This window comes from Rhineura floridana, chromosome 18 (assembly GCF_030035675.1).
Source record: "Rhineura floridana isolate rRhiFlo1 chromosome 18, rRhiFlo1.hap2, whole genome shotgun sequence".
NCBI classification, from domain to species: domain Eukaryota; kingdom Metazoa; phylum Chordata; class Lepidosauria; order Squamata; family Rhineuridae; genus Rhineura; species Rhineura floridana.
In genome coordinates, this window is record NC_084497.1 from 11,626,441 (window position 1) to 11,641,749 (window position 15,309).

The 15,309-nt window shown below is 51.5% G+C and overlaps 1 protein-coding gene across 1 annotated transcript; it reads left to right on the top strand.

Moving 5' to 3' along the window:
* The first annotated feature begins 2,681 nt into the window (after positions 1–2,681).
* Positions 2,682–14,182, top strand: SLC35E1 (solute carrier family 35 member E1). Its single transcript, XM_061601329.1, has 6 exons — positions 2,682–3,307; positions 6,683–6,753; positions 6,936–7,073; positions 7,623–7,748; positions 8,042–8,287; positions 9,639–14,182. The coding sequence occupies exons 1-6, from the start codon at positions 2,866–2,868 to the stop codon at positions 9,885–9,887; spliced, it is 1,272 nt and encodes a 423-aa protein (XP_061457313.1). The 5' UTR covers positions 2,682–2,865; the 3' UTR covers positions 9,888–14,182.
* The last annotated feature ends 1,127 nt before the right edge of the window (positions 14,183–15,309 follow it).

A 15,309-nucleotide genomic window follows, 5' to 3' on the forward strand; every position in this document is an offset into this window, starting at 1 on the left:
TGGTTCCCTCTCACCTGAGGGACTATCTATTCTAAGATACCTGTTATGACATAAGGCATACACCATCTATGTATAGATGATCTTCAAACTATTGTTTTATTTCTATGTAAGTTTCGTTAGTCATTTCTTTTCTCAGCTATGGACCCCAAGTGTGCAGAAGTTACCAGAGTAACTCTGCCTAAGCACCAGGGGGTTCAGCTGATGCGTTGGCTTTCCTCTCTGGGTGGGGGTGAGGAAGCAGTGAGGCAGTTCATTGAGTGGCCAAAAAGGTGGCCTCCCCTAAGCAGGTCAAAGCATGGTCACCGGAGCTCAAGAGGCAGGACCTACAGAGCTGTCCAGCGTGCCTAGAAACTCCGTTGCAAACTTGAAGGTTCTCAGGAAGCTGAAACCTGTGGCTGGTGCAACCCCTGGCGCTGCCACAGAATGGCCTCCTGCGATCCTGCCCTGGCCAGTTGGGCATTGCTAGGTTAGCAAGATCTGAAGCAAAAGTGGAAGTCTCTCTTGAGTCCTCTTGCTACTAGACTCGGAACAGCTACTGTGTTGTCTCCATTAATAAGGCAGGAACAGGAGGGGGCCCTTCAACAAACAGGTTCCAGTTGGGGCTTAATAGGAGAAAAAAGAAATGAAAAAGCCCAGATTCCAAGGGGGAAACTAATTGCTCCTTTGGTTGGGCTGTTCCAGCCCATATTCCTCAGTCTCTTGGGCGTACCATCTCATCTCTATGGGATCACACCTGGGGTGAGGGAGCAGTGCTGAATGGCTGGCTGTTTTCTGCAGCCTCCTGTGGCAAAACCAGTACTTATTTTCATGGGGGGGGGTGTACACAGAGAAGTGGAAACTCCACTTTGTGTGTATGGAAGCACTCTGCCCATGCTCAGAGGCATTCCAGTCATAGTGGAGTAAAGCTGCTGCAAGGCTGTGCCTTGAGGGTTACTGACTTGTTTTGGGGGAGGGCTCTCTTTTTTGCTCTTTCAGGATCAGTTTCTGTGCACAAACCCAGGAAGTGAAGCTTCTCCCCTCCCCCAACCTCATTTTTTATGTCCGTGGTAGGAAAAGTTTCAACCTGTGCCCTTTCTGATGTTAGATTCCCAACTTCGATCAGCCCCACTTTGCATGGTCAGGGATTGTGGGAGTTGGCGTCCAACGACATCTGGAAGGTCACAGATGTCCCCCATCCTATGCAGCGGTACAGCCTGTGCTTTGTATGCTGAATATATCAGGTTTATTTATTTATTTTTCATTCATTCTTTGATTTATATCCTGCCCTTCCTCCCAGCAGGAGCCTAGGGCGGCAAACAAACATTACCAACAGCGCCTGTTAAAGCAGGGATGGGGGACCAACAGTGGCCGTCTGGATCAGCCCTGGCCCCCAACATGGCCCAGTGGTCAGGGATGATGGGAGCGGGGCATCCAATACGCTTTGGAGGGGCACTGGCTAGCCACCCTTGCCATACTTGGAAGGATTGCAATGTGGACGGCAGAGGTGATGTGCTTTGAACACTTGAAGCCATTACTTAAATGCTAAAAATGTTTACTGTGGCAAATATTTTTGTGGGGCAGAGCCTGCTTTTCCCTGTGCATGGTTGTATCCTCTGATGGCAGAGAGGGACACACACACACACGAGAAAATATTAACTTTGTGGACAGAAGTCCCCCAAATGCAAGAGGTTCAGACTGTGACAGAGCTTGGAAAAGTTACTTTTTTTGAACTACAACTCCCATCAGCCCCAGCCAGCATGGCCACTGGATTGGGCTGATGGGAGTTGTAGTTCAAAAAAGTAACTTTTCCAAGCTCTGTGCTTAATGCAAAGGTCTGTAGTGCTTTGGTAGAGCCATGATGGCTGTTCCACTATAGTCAGATGCATGGTCAGAAGCACTGGTCTATACTTTCTCCTTCACTCTGAAGAACTTGTGCTTTTCATAAGTAACATTTCTTCTGGGCACACAAGATGCTTCGAATGTATTGATCAAAGCTAGAATTTCATACTTATCTGCATCATCAAACTGGAAAGTACTAAATATCTCTCTTCCTTCACCTGACACAGGCAGGAACAATAGTGACTAGTCTCTACTTTCTTACCTGCTTCGTTTCTAGTGCAGGGCGTTGCAGTGCAATTCAAACTCTCGCTTCCATTTCCTCCAGATCACTGCAGCATTTCCTCCAAACACCAACTTTCTTGTAAGCTTCAAACCTCCGATCCATTTTCCACGGCCTTATTTTTAGTTACTCTTGTGACACCATGTAGTAATTGCAATATTATAAATTGCTGCGTCGGGCTCCTGGGAGGAAAGGCAAGACATAAATTTAATAAACAACAGAAACTGAAGCTTCTTGGCTTCCCTTCCCCAATTAACTAAATCACTTGAGATCCTGCTGACATTACACTCTCCCCCTCCTGGGAACTGTAGTTCACCAAGCGCAGAGCTACAGCTCCCGGCGCCTTGAACAGAGAAATCACGTGCCTCTGGGTCCCCCACGTGTCGCCGGACTCCCTGCTCCTATCATTCCGACCACTCGCCGTGCTGGCTACAGGGGCTGACGGGAGTTGTAGTCCAGCGACATCCGGGGACCGAACAGCCGGGAAAGGCGGCCTTGGGAAGGTGGACTCCGCCCTCCTTCCATTCGTGGGCGTGGCTTTCCCCTCCCTCTGTGGCCGTGCCAGACGGCCCCGCCCCCGCCCGACTTCCGTAGCCGGGCCGCCTTCCGCTTCCGGCGGCAAAGAGCGGAAGTGATGCGTCCCCGGGAGCAGGGAGCGAGCGGGTGACGCGAGGCGAGGCGGCGCCCCCAACCCACACCACTACCCCCAGCAGCAGCAGCAGCAGCAGCAGCAGCAGCGCAAGGGGGCGACCCGGACGCCGCTCAGGATGGCGTCTGCGCCTCCGCCGCCCGCCCACCCGCTGCCTCCTCCGCATCCCCCGCCCCCTTCCCCGCCGGGCGCGTCCCCGCGGCGAGGCGCGCCTTCCGCCCCGGCTCGTCCCCGCCCTCCCGCTCCGCGCCCGGAGTTGCTGCGCGTGCCCGCGCTGTGCCTGGCCTGGTACGCGCTGAGCGCGGGCGGGAACGTAGTGAACAAGGTGCTGCTGGGCGCGTTCCCGCGACCCGTGACGGTCTCGCTGTGCCACGTGCTGGGCCTGGTGGCGCTCCTGCCCCCGCTGCTGCGCGCCTGGCGCGTCCCCGCCGCCAGCCCCGCCCAGCTGCCCCCGCGCGCGTACCCGCGCGTCATCCTCCCGCTCGCCTTCGGCAAGTACCTGGCCTCCGTCTCCGCCCACGTCTCCCTCTGGAGGGTCCCCGTTTCCTACGCCCACACCGGTACGTGGCGGGGGAGGGGCCTCCAGGGCATGGGCAGAGTGCACGCGGGGAGGGGGCCTGGCTGAGTATGCCCTTGCACCCCCAACAAGGGAGAAAAGGTCTGCAGACGGGTGTCGCCTCTTGGGCACGTTCAGAGTCTATGCAAGGAGGGGGGAATCAAAACAGGAGGTGGTTGCCCTCATTGCAGTCTGCAAGGGAGGAGAGGAAAGCCCCTGCATCTCTGTAACGTGGAGACTAGTGGGAGCCTCCAAGGCAAGTGCAGAGTACCTGCAGAAAAACTTGTAAAGGTAACTGTGTTGGCCCCAAAGAAGAAGAAGGAAAACTCAGGTTAGGGCAACACCTTTTATTAGGCTGACCAAAATGCCTCAGAGTAGGGTGCAAAGCTTTCAGGTTCTCCAGGAGCTCAGTGGCAGAACATTTGCTTGGCATGCAAAGCATCCAGGTCAATCCATGGCATCTCCAAACAGGCTCAAGAGAAGACTCCCTGCCGGCACCCTGGAAAGCTGCCAGTCAGTGTCCTCCAGGAGATGGGGAACCCCAGGGCCCTTCAGATATCATTGGACCTTCCATCAGATCCAGCCAGTAGCGCTGTGGGATTAGAGTCCAGCAACATCTGGAGGGCCACCAGTTCCACAGCCCTGTTCGAGCTATGTGGAGTGATGGTGTGGCTCAGTAGAAGGCGCCTTCCAGAACTCTCCAGCTGCAGAAAAAAAATGGCCCTGCCCCCCACAGTGCAAGGTGGAATGGTTGGATTCCTCTGAAATTTATTGTATTGTTTGCTTTGGGCTACAATGTTTTTGTAGTTCTCTATGTATTTTTTGGAATGCTGCAATGAAATTCATGTTTAGTCTGCCAGTAGCTTGCTGCAAGAAATTTGTAAAATGTGTTGAGGGCGCAATTGCTTTGAGCTGTGCTGAATTTGGTGCCGCAATCTAGTTATAACTTGTGGGATTGGATTTAGTGGTTGCAGCCTTAAGGCCACAGGGAGTGCTGAGGCTGACTGTGTACCCTCTGGATCCCTTCCCATCATGAGTTAATGGGTCTATCAAGTGGCCATTAACTGGCAACTGAGTCAGGGAGATCCTATTGTTATTGAAACTCCTCAGGAGAGGCCCCCTTCCTGAGGCCAAGAAGAAGTTTGAGTTTGGAGTTGAGTCAGAGGGAAGTCTGGGGACTGGAGGCAGGCAGAGAGACAGGATCTCTGCACCATGACTAGTCTAGGGTGTCTCCTGTAAGGAAAAATGCAAGATTTATTGGACTGCTGATGCCTTGAACTCCTCCATCCTAAGCCCAGGTTGGAATGTGTGTAAATAAATAAACCGTATTTCACAAAGACACCACAGACTCTGCTGACCTTTCCAAGGAAACCAAACCCTGGGCAAGTGCAGGGACCTCTGGAAATCTCTCACCGGAAATCTCTCACTGGAGATTGGGGTGGCGCACAACAGAGGGTGTTGTGCTCACTATCTTGGAAGAGGTGGTGGTGTGGCCCCTCCTGAAGTGGCCCTCCCTGAATCCAGAAGTTTTAGGAAACTACCTGCCAGTCACTAATACTCTGTTTCTGGGCAAGATCATAGAATAGTAGAGTTGGAAGGGGAGTATAAGGCCATCAACCCCCTGCGCAATGCAGGAATCCAAATCAAAGCATTCCCAACAGATGGCTGTCCAGCTGCCTCTTGAATGCTTCCAGTGTGGGACAGCCCACTACCTCTCTAGGTCATTGGTTCCATTGTTGTATGGCTCTAACAGTTAGGAAGTTTTTCCTGATGTCCAGTCGAAATCTGGCTTCCTGCAACTTGAGCCCATTATTCTGTGTCCTGCAAAAGGGTGGTGGCAGGCCAGCTGCAGGTCTCCCCAGAGGAAGCAGATGATCTCGACCCGTTTCTGTCTGGCTTCAGGCCCCCATTTTAGCACCAAAACAGCCTTGGTCACCCCAAATGATGACTTCTATAGGAAGGGAGCAGCTTTGCCGGCTCTCCTTGCTCTCTCAGCAGCGTTCGATACCGTAGACTGTGGTGTTCTCCTGGAACAACTCAGGAACTTGGGGCTTGGAAGAAATGGCTGTGCTCCTACCCGGAGGGTTGCTTCTGCTAGGGGAGTGTGGCTTTTGAGATGCCTGGTCCCGTGAGGGTCCATTCTGCCTCCTATGCTATTCTGACATCCTCTGTCTGGTCCATCCGAATGGGAGAGGCTGTGAAGGTGCTAGGCTGGTGCTCAGAGGCAGTGATGAGCTGGTTGAGGGCCAATGAAAAACTGGACCCTAACAAGATGGAAGCGCTGTGGGTGGGCACCAGCTCCTGTGCAGGAGTTGGGTGTGCAGACTGCCCTGGGAGGTGTCGCCCTCCTCCTGAAGAAAGAGCTTCATAATCTGGGAGGACTCCTTGGTTTCAAACTATCGCTGGAGTTCTAGGGGAGCTTAAGCCCAGCATTGCCTGTTCCTGGGCTGGGATAGCCCGGCCTCTGCAGTCCATGGCCTAGTGATCTCCTGACTGTAATGTGCTTACTGGTTCTGAGTGCTCTGCACTGGCTGGCAGTGGGGCCCAATTCAAAATGTTAGAACTAGCGTGCAAATCCATGAATGGGCAGCAGCCCAACTGCCTCTGTCAGGGATGGGGAACCTATAGCTCTCCAGACATAGTTGGACTCCAGCAGTTCTAGCAGCCAGCATGGCCAGTGGTCATGGATGATGCGCACTGGAGTCCAACAACAGCTAGAGGAACACAGGCTCTCCACCCATGACCTAAAAGATCACCCCCCCCAATATTAGCCATGTTGGGCCTTACAGTTGGTTGGCCTGTTGATGCAGCTGCCTGGCTGGCACAGCTGTGGCAGGGCCTTCTTGGTACTGGCCCTGAGCTATCTGTCTCCCTCATGATTAACATTAGGCATAATTGAAAAAACATTCCTGTTCACCCAGTTGTTTAGTAACGGAAAGATACTGTTTTTTCAAACCTTGAAGTATTAGTTGTGAGGATCTTTGTTTTGAGTTATAAATTTTTGTTTAATTATTGTTGTGTTAATAATAATAATGGAACATTATTATGATCACACCTGTTAGTTACACTTGTTAAAATTAATCGACATGGCCAAATTAGGCCCATTAATTTCACTGGGCCTGCTCTGAGTAAAACCCAATAACTTTTAAAAGAAAGCCCTCTGTGGCTGTCAACTTGGAGTCTTTGTGCGAGAGCGGGATGGCTGAGCCCAGGACTTGCGCCCTTCACTCTGTTGTGCCGTGTCTTCACAATCATCCACTTTGTGAGGCATTTTCCTGTGCTTTCAACCGGCTTCTGCCCTCCTCCTCAGCCTCCCTGGACCTTACTTCTGGCCTCTCTTCTCTCCCTCTAAGCCTTCCTCTGTTCCTTCTCCTTTCAGTTAAGGCGACGATGCCTATCTGGGTAGTCCTGCTGTCGAGAATCATCATGAAGGAAAAACAGACAACCAAGGTGAGTGGGGGAGGCTTCCCTTTCCCTTTGTGGGCAAGTGGCTTCTGTGAGACAATGGCCTGAAGGTGCCGTGGGGTAAGGGAGGGCTTCCTGAAGCTTGAAAGCACATTCTTTGCCACCTGAACTTGGAAGCCATCGTTGTCCTGCTTAAGCACTGTCTTCTCCCTCCCTCCCTCCTCCAGGTGTATCTATCCCTCATCCCCATCATCGGTGGAGTCCTGTTGGCCACAGTCACAGAGCTGTCTTTCGACACGTGGGGGCTCATCAGTGCTCTGGCTGCGACCCTGTGCTTCTCCCTCCAGAACATTTTCTCTAAAAAGGTATCTGGTTTGTCTCTGTGCTTTTGCCATGCCTGTGTGCATGTCTTTCCAAAAGGCACAGTCTGTTTGCCATGCCTGTGTAATGCCAACCTTTGTAATAAAACCTTAAACCGGTGATTTGAACTTGGGGGGTCTTTTGCCAGCTCGAAGTTAGCCCTGTGCCTATACCAACTAAACCACCCTGGCACTTGGTGTTGGAGTGAAGTGTCCCTTCCGGTGTGTGGAAGGTCTTTGGTGGTCATTCTGCAGAAGGAAAACTAAAGGTGGGTGGGTTGGGGTGGGAGAGAGATATCTACCCAGATCACCTAAGATCCTGGTATGATAGGTCCAGCTTTTTCCCCTTAATGACTCTGTCCCATCCTTCTTTTCTCTGTGCAAGTGAGAGAGGTAGGAGATGCTTAGAAATGCTGAAGATTAAGTGGTTTATAAATGCCTTAAATGTGTTTGGGGCACAGGGATCAATCTTCACTTTTCTGGGGGTAGGGGGAACAATCGTAAAGAAATTGATCCCTGAAAGAAGGAGTGCTTCTAAAACCTCTGTTCTTCCAGGTGTTGAGAGACTCACGAATACACCATCTCCGGTTGCTGAACATCCTTGGGTGCCACGCTGTGTTTTTTATGATCCCAACGTGGGTCCTGGTTGATCTCTCTTCCTTCCTTGTTGAGAACGACTTGGTGAGTCTGAGGGCCGCTTTGTGGCCCCTGCCACCTCAGTCTGCTGGATTCCTGGATGGAGCGAGGTATAAATAAATAGGAGTATAAAGATAGCCTAATTTTCTCTACAGCGACTGTGATAATTGCAGCTTGCTCATCTAAGCATGCTTTAGCTCGGAAGCGAGGCCAGCTGAATTCTCTTGGGATCCCTCCACGAGTAAGGGTGCATGAGATGGGCGTTGCCTTTTCCTCTGGGTGAGCGCGGTGAGTTCTAGCCACTTCTGTCCCTTCCTCACAGCCTGCTTCTCCCGCAGAGTTCAATGGCACACTGGCCGTGGACCATCCTCCTGCTGGCTATCAGCGGCTTCTGCAACTTTGCTCAGAATGTCATTGCTTTCAGCATCCTCAACCTCATCAGCCCACTGAGCTACTCTGTTGCAAATGCCACGAAACGAATCACAGTGATCAGCGTCTCCCTGATTATGCTTCGCAACCCTGTGACCACCACCAACGTGCTGGGGATGATGACAGCCATCCTGGGCGTCTTCTTGTATAACAAGGTACGTCTCCCTGGCAGGAGTCTTTGGGGTGTGTGAATTCCACCACTGAGGGGCTGCCACAGAGGATGCCGCTCCTGGGCTGCCCCCCCCCAGTTTCCACGGCAGCACAACTTCCAAGGGGTCTCCCTCTGCTGATCTTAACACCCGAGAGGGTCTGTAAGGAGGGAGGCAGCTTTTCAGATATTTGCAGCCTAAGTCATTTATTTATTTATTTGAAATATTTCTATCCCACCCTCCTACCCTACAATAAGGCACTCAGGGCAGCTTACAAAAATAAAATCAAACACGTACATAATAAAATTGTAAACAGTAAAATCACATAAATATTAAAATAAATTAAAATACATGAAATGCAATTAAAATACATGAAATACTACATACACAAATAGGGAGTGGTACTAAAGGTTTAGCTCTTTAAACATGAGCCCTTTGCATTTCAGGCTATGGAGGCTTTAGGCTGGTAGGAGGCGTTGTGAGGGCTTTCTCTGGCCTCCCTGCAGCAGCACATTCGGTCCTTCCCAGGGAGGGGTTTTAACTTTTGAGTCCCGAGGTCCCATTCGGCCTCTCCAAGATGCAGCTGCGTGACCGAGGAGGTTGGGAAAAGGGACTGTGGCTTTCTTTGCACCTTCCTTGCCTTCTGCTCTTAAGACTGAGGCCTGTGACTCTCTGTGGCCTCCCAGATGAGAGATGTTGCTGGGGTGCAGCTGCCACAATTGTCCCTGGCAGTCGGCCATGGTGGCTGCGGGGAAGTCGGCATCAGCTGGAGTTGCTGGATCTGCCAAATCTGCATGTGGCCCTTTCCCAATCTACGTGATGCCTCTTCAGCAAAGGCTCCCTCTCACCTCTGCACCTCCGGCCTTTGCCTGAGCAAAGTGGACAAATCCCCCCCCCGAGTCTCCTGAACAGCCCACTTTCCAGGCCTGCCCGTCATAAACAGGGTGGTGATTGGAATAACAGCAGGAGAGCCTTGTGGCTGCGACAGCAGCAGCTGCAGGAGGCCCAAGGGGGCCGGGCCTGTCCAGCCTCCTGTCCTCACAGCGGCTGACCAGATGCCTCAACAGGCACAACGGCAGCAACGCTCTCCGTGCTTGGCTTTCTGCAGCCACTGGCATTCAGAGGGACTGGCTGCCTCCGACAGCGGGGGAAGGGGGGAGCACAGGCATCCCTTAACTAGCCTTATGCCCCTCCTTGAAGACGTTCTCTTGTACGTCGAGACTGAAGGGCAAATCAGCTGCTGCTTCTAGGCATCCCTCGCCCTCTGTCCAAGCGTCCTTTGGCCAAGATGCTTGCTGTTTAATCCCTCGATGGGGAGCGGGAAGGAGGCTGGTAAAAAGTGCTTTTCTCCCCACAGACCAAGTATGACGCAAGCCAGGAGGTGAAGAAGCGGCTCCTTCCCATCACAACGGGGGACCTTGCCAGCACGGAGCGACACTGGAGCACCCCGGAGAAGGCCCAGAATGGACTGAGCTCCTTCATGCACCACCAGGGCGGGGACTTCCAGTACGGCAACAGGGGTGGGGGCAACGTCCTGGTGGATCACTTGCAGAGCGGCTGGCAGAACCACCCCGCCCTGTACAGCTCCAGCCGCTACGACATCTAGCGGAGGGCTCCGTCTGGGCTGGCCTGCGCAGACTATGCGGACAACTGTGAGAAACTGGGGTTCTTTTCCCACCCTCCCAGTGGTGTGTTGCTGGGACTCCTGAGGAACAGCCAGGAGGAGGGGAGGAAGGTCTGTGCGTGAGGAGGAGGAGGAAGATGGCTGTGGAGCAGGGCCCTGCGTGCTGAGCAACTCTGCTCAAGGAAGCAGCTGCTGCTGAGGCGGGTGAAGACAATGGCTGAGCAGGAGCCCAGCGCTCCAGCCTGGGCCTCTGTGGTTGCCAGGCACCCCCGAATCTGTCAGCAGCCTGATGGTGGCAGAAGATGGGGCCAACATTTCCTCTTCCCTTCTCCCCTTTGGAGTTTTTTCCCCCAGTTTCATTCTGTCTTTTTTCCCCTTTGTCTTTTAAGTTATGCCAGCCTTTGCCAACATGGAGCCCCCCAGAGGGAGGGTCCAGGATGGCGAAGACTGAGCGATACACTTGCTTTCAAAGTGCGATTTGCAAAAAGCAGCTTTCTCTCTGTCCATTTGTTTTCCTTGTGGAGAGGAGGAGGAAGTAGTTTGTTGAATCCCTTCGCAGTTGTGCGATTGTGTGTGTAAGCATCTGCGTGGCTTTGGCTCTGGCTTGTAGCGCTGTGAGGAGTTGCCGAGAGAGAGGGCTGCTTTCAACTCAGTGTTGGCTCAAGCCTAGGAAAGAGCACTTAACTTGTTTAAAAATATAACAATCATGTCCCAACAGGTAATATGTGACAAATTTAAGTATGGATTTGAAATGTTTTCCCCTGCCTGCTTTTTAAATCATGAGGTCTAGAAACCTTTTTAATGACCCCTTCTTCCACGGGCAGTAAGATGCACACACACAGTAAAGTCGCTCATTTAGAAAAGGGATTGCTCGGTGTAACAAAGTCTACTAAGTCATGTTGTGCAGTGGAGAGAAGACTTCAGAGTTGGCTAGGTTTTCTCGTCACCCATTTTACAAGACCTTTTCCACTCCTAAATATGTTCCACAGTGGGTACGTTTGTCTATCCTGATGTTAAATGTGGGCATCCATTTTTTAATTTGCACATAATAGTTCATACCATTTCGTCACATTCCCCCCCTCCCCTCCATTTCTCTCCTTTTCTGGGTTGTGGAGCTGGAACAATCTCTTGCTGTTGTGTGCAGGGAGCGCCTCGGTGGTGGTTTTTGCTCATGTGGGTTTGCAATCATGTTGCTGGTTTGGCCAAGCTGAGAAAGGCCGGGGCTGGGCAGCCAGAAAGGCAGCTGCGGCTTTGGGTCAGGAGCCCAGAGGCTTTGAGGCAACTTCTCTCTCCTTCAGGACTCTGTTCTGGGGGCAGTTTTGTCTCTGAAGCAAGCAGGATAATTGTTTTCATGCCTTCCCTGTTGGTTGGTTTGGTTTTCTTTCTGTAAATGCTCCCCCACCCTGGCTCTACGACAGCAAAGCTAAATCCCATCCAGAGCGCTGATTTCTCCCTGGCGATTTGCCCGGGGAGATTGGGGTGGCTGCAGTTTAGGGAGGGAAGAAGAGAAGGCCTTTCTGGCAGCGGAGGGAGCTGCTGTTTGAGGGGGCAATGCTGAAAGCGGGAGGCGGAGGGGCTGCTGAGGAAAGACTATGGCTCTGATGCAGGGAGTGGCCAACGTGGAGCCCACCAGATGTCGTTGTTGGACTCCAACTCCCATTAAGCCCCAGCCTGGCCGCTGGTCGAGGAGGAGGATGAAGATGGGAACTATAGCCTGGCAACATCTGGAGGGCCTGAAACTTGCTGGCTGCCCCTGCCTTGATGTGTCCCCTGGGCTTGCCACAAGGCCCCAAAGTGGCCGGTTCAAAGAAATGGTGCCTGACACCATCGCTGCAGCCTGCCTGGGCTTACTCACTTCTGTCTCTGATAAGACTTCAGTGTTTGCACCGGCCGGAAGACGACGAGGCAGAGGGCGAGGGGTGGCTTTGATCATGGTTGAAACTTATTTAATTTCTTCTTTAAAAAAATTGAGGTGAAACATTCACCCACTTCTCCCCCCCCCCAAAAAACCCCATTTGTTGAATTGTAAGCAGGTTGGATGCCACTGTAGATGTCCAAGGAAGCTGGACTCAAAAGGGACCCTTGAGTGGACGCAGCCACCCAGCTAAAGCGAGCGTGAGGCTGTGTCTGGAGACTGAGCAGGTGGCTGGGCTGGAATCCGCTACAGGTGGAGGTCCCAAATGGGGATCCAAAGTTAGAAACGGAGAGGACTCCTTTTTAAAATCAGCTTCCAAAATGCTCTCCAGCAGCTTTAGAGAGAAACAGCTCCTGACATCTGTCTCGTTCACACAGGAACAGGAGATGCTCACGGTTTTGTCCTTCCACATCGTTGTAAACGTCCTTCCAGTCTCCTTTGCTGGTGTGATGTTCGGGAGCGATAAACCGTTTGGACCCTTTGAGAGGGGAGGCACTGGCGCGGAAGGGAAGAGGAGCCAGGACCACGAGTCCTCACTGCCTTTTTGTCCCAAGGCAAATTTTGTCACCCTTGCTTCTTTCCACGGCGTCAGCCTAGAATGGAAGCTTGACTGGGTTCTCTCCCTGCAGTTTCTCACGGCTCTTCCTTCCACCTGTGGCCATTCTTAGCCACTGTTAGGGCCAGTGAGCCTCCCCTCCCCTCCATGGACATCCCTGCTTCAGAAAGCTGAGAAACTTGCCATTCACAGCTCATCTCCCCCCCACACCTGTAGGCCTAGCGGGTGGGTGGGGGAAGTCTTAAGAACTGCTTGGCTGTGTGACTTGACCCTGACATTATGCCAAGGATGTGATCCGATCCCTTGGCTCCCAAAAATCAAAGTTTTTGTACTGTCCAAACAACAAGGGCTCATTTTCGCAACCCAGTGAAACGATCTGGTTGTTACATCTACGCTCTGCCTGCTTCCCACACCCGTTTGTCTTGGGAGAAGCTGACTGGGAAGCCAAGTTGACTGTTTGTCAGTGTGTAAGGGTGTGGGAGGTGGGGAGGTGCGACTGAGCTGTTGTATATATGTAGCTGGGGATCTTGTGTAATGTTGCTGTTTTCTTGGTTTTAATTGTGTTGTAAAACTTCTGTAACTTCCCCCATAGAAGCCAAACAATCACCTGGGACAGCATTAGAAGAAAAGAATCATCATAATCTGCTTTTTAAGTCTAAGCCTTCAACAGAGGAACATGTTTTTTTAAATTAACTGACCTTTATCATCGTCCCCTTTCCTTTCCCTGCTCATGTAAAGGGTTTGGAAGGCAAACTCTTGCCTGCCTCTGCAGCTGCTTGCAGAATTCACCTGTGGCCTTTTTTGGCAAATGCCAGGGTGGTCGAAGGTGACCTGGGAGGCTTGCAAACACTGGCGCATGCCTTGGGAAGGGGGTTGGTAGGCTGTGCTGGGTTCGTGAGCAGTTCACAGGGCCTGCCGTGAAGGGAGCACAGTTCGTTCATAGCCTCCTTTGAGTGCAGTGCCTCTCGAAGGTGCACAGAGGAGACCAGGGGGAAAACGCATCATCAACTAGGGCGGAGAGAGGCCTAGAGTGGGGTCACCTTGTCAAGCTCTGGGCATCTTCAGTGAATACGTTGCTGGAGTTCCACTTTGCTCATATTTGCGTGGGCAAACAAAATGTTTAGGTTCCAGCTGCCTGTTCAGAAACACATTCAGTGTGCACATTTGGCACTCTTGACAAGTTGGGTCCTGCCTGTCTGCAAACACTTCCTTTCTAGCCCTGCAGCCTGGACTCTTCTCCTCTGGAGGGAGCTGGCAGCCCTTGTTCAAAATGTTGGTGGTTCTGAGGAGGAAAAGAGCAGTCAGAGCAGCCTTAAAGTTGTTTCTGTGCCCCCCCCCCAAATACACTTCAGGATGTGTTGTCAGTCTCTTGCCCCTCCTGAAAAGAGCAACCTTCCACAACCTGGTTTCCTCCAGATGTTTAGGACTACAACTCCCATCAGCCCATGCTGGCTGGGGCTGATGGGAGTTTGCAGTCCAAAAGATCTGGAGGGAACCTCATTGGGAGGAAATTGGGCTAGATTAGAGTCTCAACAATCTGTAAATGCTATTGACAATTTCTGGAGAACTATTTAAATTTGGTCAATAGGTGTGGATGTGTGTGTATATATGTGTGTGTGTGAGTGAGAAAGAGAGACCCTTCTGTCCCAAGTAAGGTGAATTTTTAAATTTAACTTGTAATGTACAGGAACCATGGATTTTTCTTTTTTAAGCCTGTGAACATAAAAAAAAGTTAAAATGGAAAGAGTGTGTTGTAATTATGCTTTTAAAATATTGAAAATGTAAATAAAGCTGCAAGAATTGAAATCTTGAGTGGAGTCATTTTTGAAAGTAGTAGCTGATTTATTTTCTGGGAGTTGACGGCCAAAAGATGTCAAGCCATACATGTCTGTCTTGCCCTCCAGGGTGCTGGTGGCAGGACAGAAGGGCTATTGACTCCGAAACAGGGTGGTAAGACCACCTGGATCTTCATTAAGTTTTCAGGCAGGGATGGGGGGTCTAGATGTCGCTGGACTCCAGGTCCCATTATCATCCCTGGGCTTGGCCATGCAGGGGCTGCAGGAAGTTGCAGTCCCAAAACATCTGGAGTGCTGCATATGTGTTCCCATCCCTGCTGTAAGGGTTCCAGCTCCAAGCTCAGCACCCATCTTGCTCTTTGGACGTGTTTAAAACCATTACAATTGAGTTGGATTGTCTTATTTTGTCACCCTAAGGGTTTTATTTTGGAGGAGGACCCTAGTGCAGTGGTGCAAGACTTGCTTTTGCATGCAGAAGGTCTCCATTTAAAAGGGACGGGGGTTATAAGGTTGCCTGGAATAGGCTTTCCCCCTCTCCCTTTCCCTGAGAACCTAGAGAGCAGCTGCTAGTCTAAAAGTTAGAGATACTCACCTTGGTGAGGGCTGGGCAGACTGTGGCCCTCCACACATTGCTGCACTTACATTTGTCATCCCTGATCATGCTGTGGTTAGTAAGAGCAATAATGATCAGCAAAATAACCGACCAACGTTAGCAGTGTTTGTTAGTGTGCAAGCTTTTGAGTCCTCCAGAGCTCTTCATCAGGCCAGATGTTACACAAAGCAGTTTGGAGTTTGGGGGATGGGAACCACCCAGAAGTTACAGGATTTGGCTGGATGCTGAAGCCCTGAGGCGCCTGCATTTAAACTCGGTCTGAAGGCGGGTACTGCAGACCTGTTACGTCCTTGATACCTGATAGGAGCTAATTCAGTCTGCAGTTGCCATTTCAGAAAGCCAGATAATACATTGCTAGAACAAAAGACCTCTTCTTCAAGACAGTCTAAAACTTTCATTTGAAATACCAATTAAAAACATGTTACATAAAAAGTTAGAAGTGTTAAAGACGGGGACGGGGCGGAGGCAGCAGCGGAGGCGGGGCTTCTAGGTCTCCATGGCGACGCGGGCGGCAAGCCGCGCTT

Excerpts from the sequence above, each read along its gene's own strand:
- SLC35E1 (XM_061601329.1), top strand. The coding sequence starts at position 2,866 with ATGGCGTCTGCGCCTCCGCCGCCCGCCCACCCGCTGCCTCCTCCGCAT. Across the intron at positions 3,308-6,682 it reads CGTTTCCTACGCCCACACCG|TTAAGGCGACGATGCCTATC; the intron begins GTACGTGGCGGG and ends TTCTCCTTTCAG. Across the intron at positions 8,288-9,638 it reads GCGTCTTCTTGTATAACAAG|ACCAAGTATGACGCAAGCCA; the intron begins GTACGTCTCCCT and ends TTCTCCCCACAG.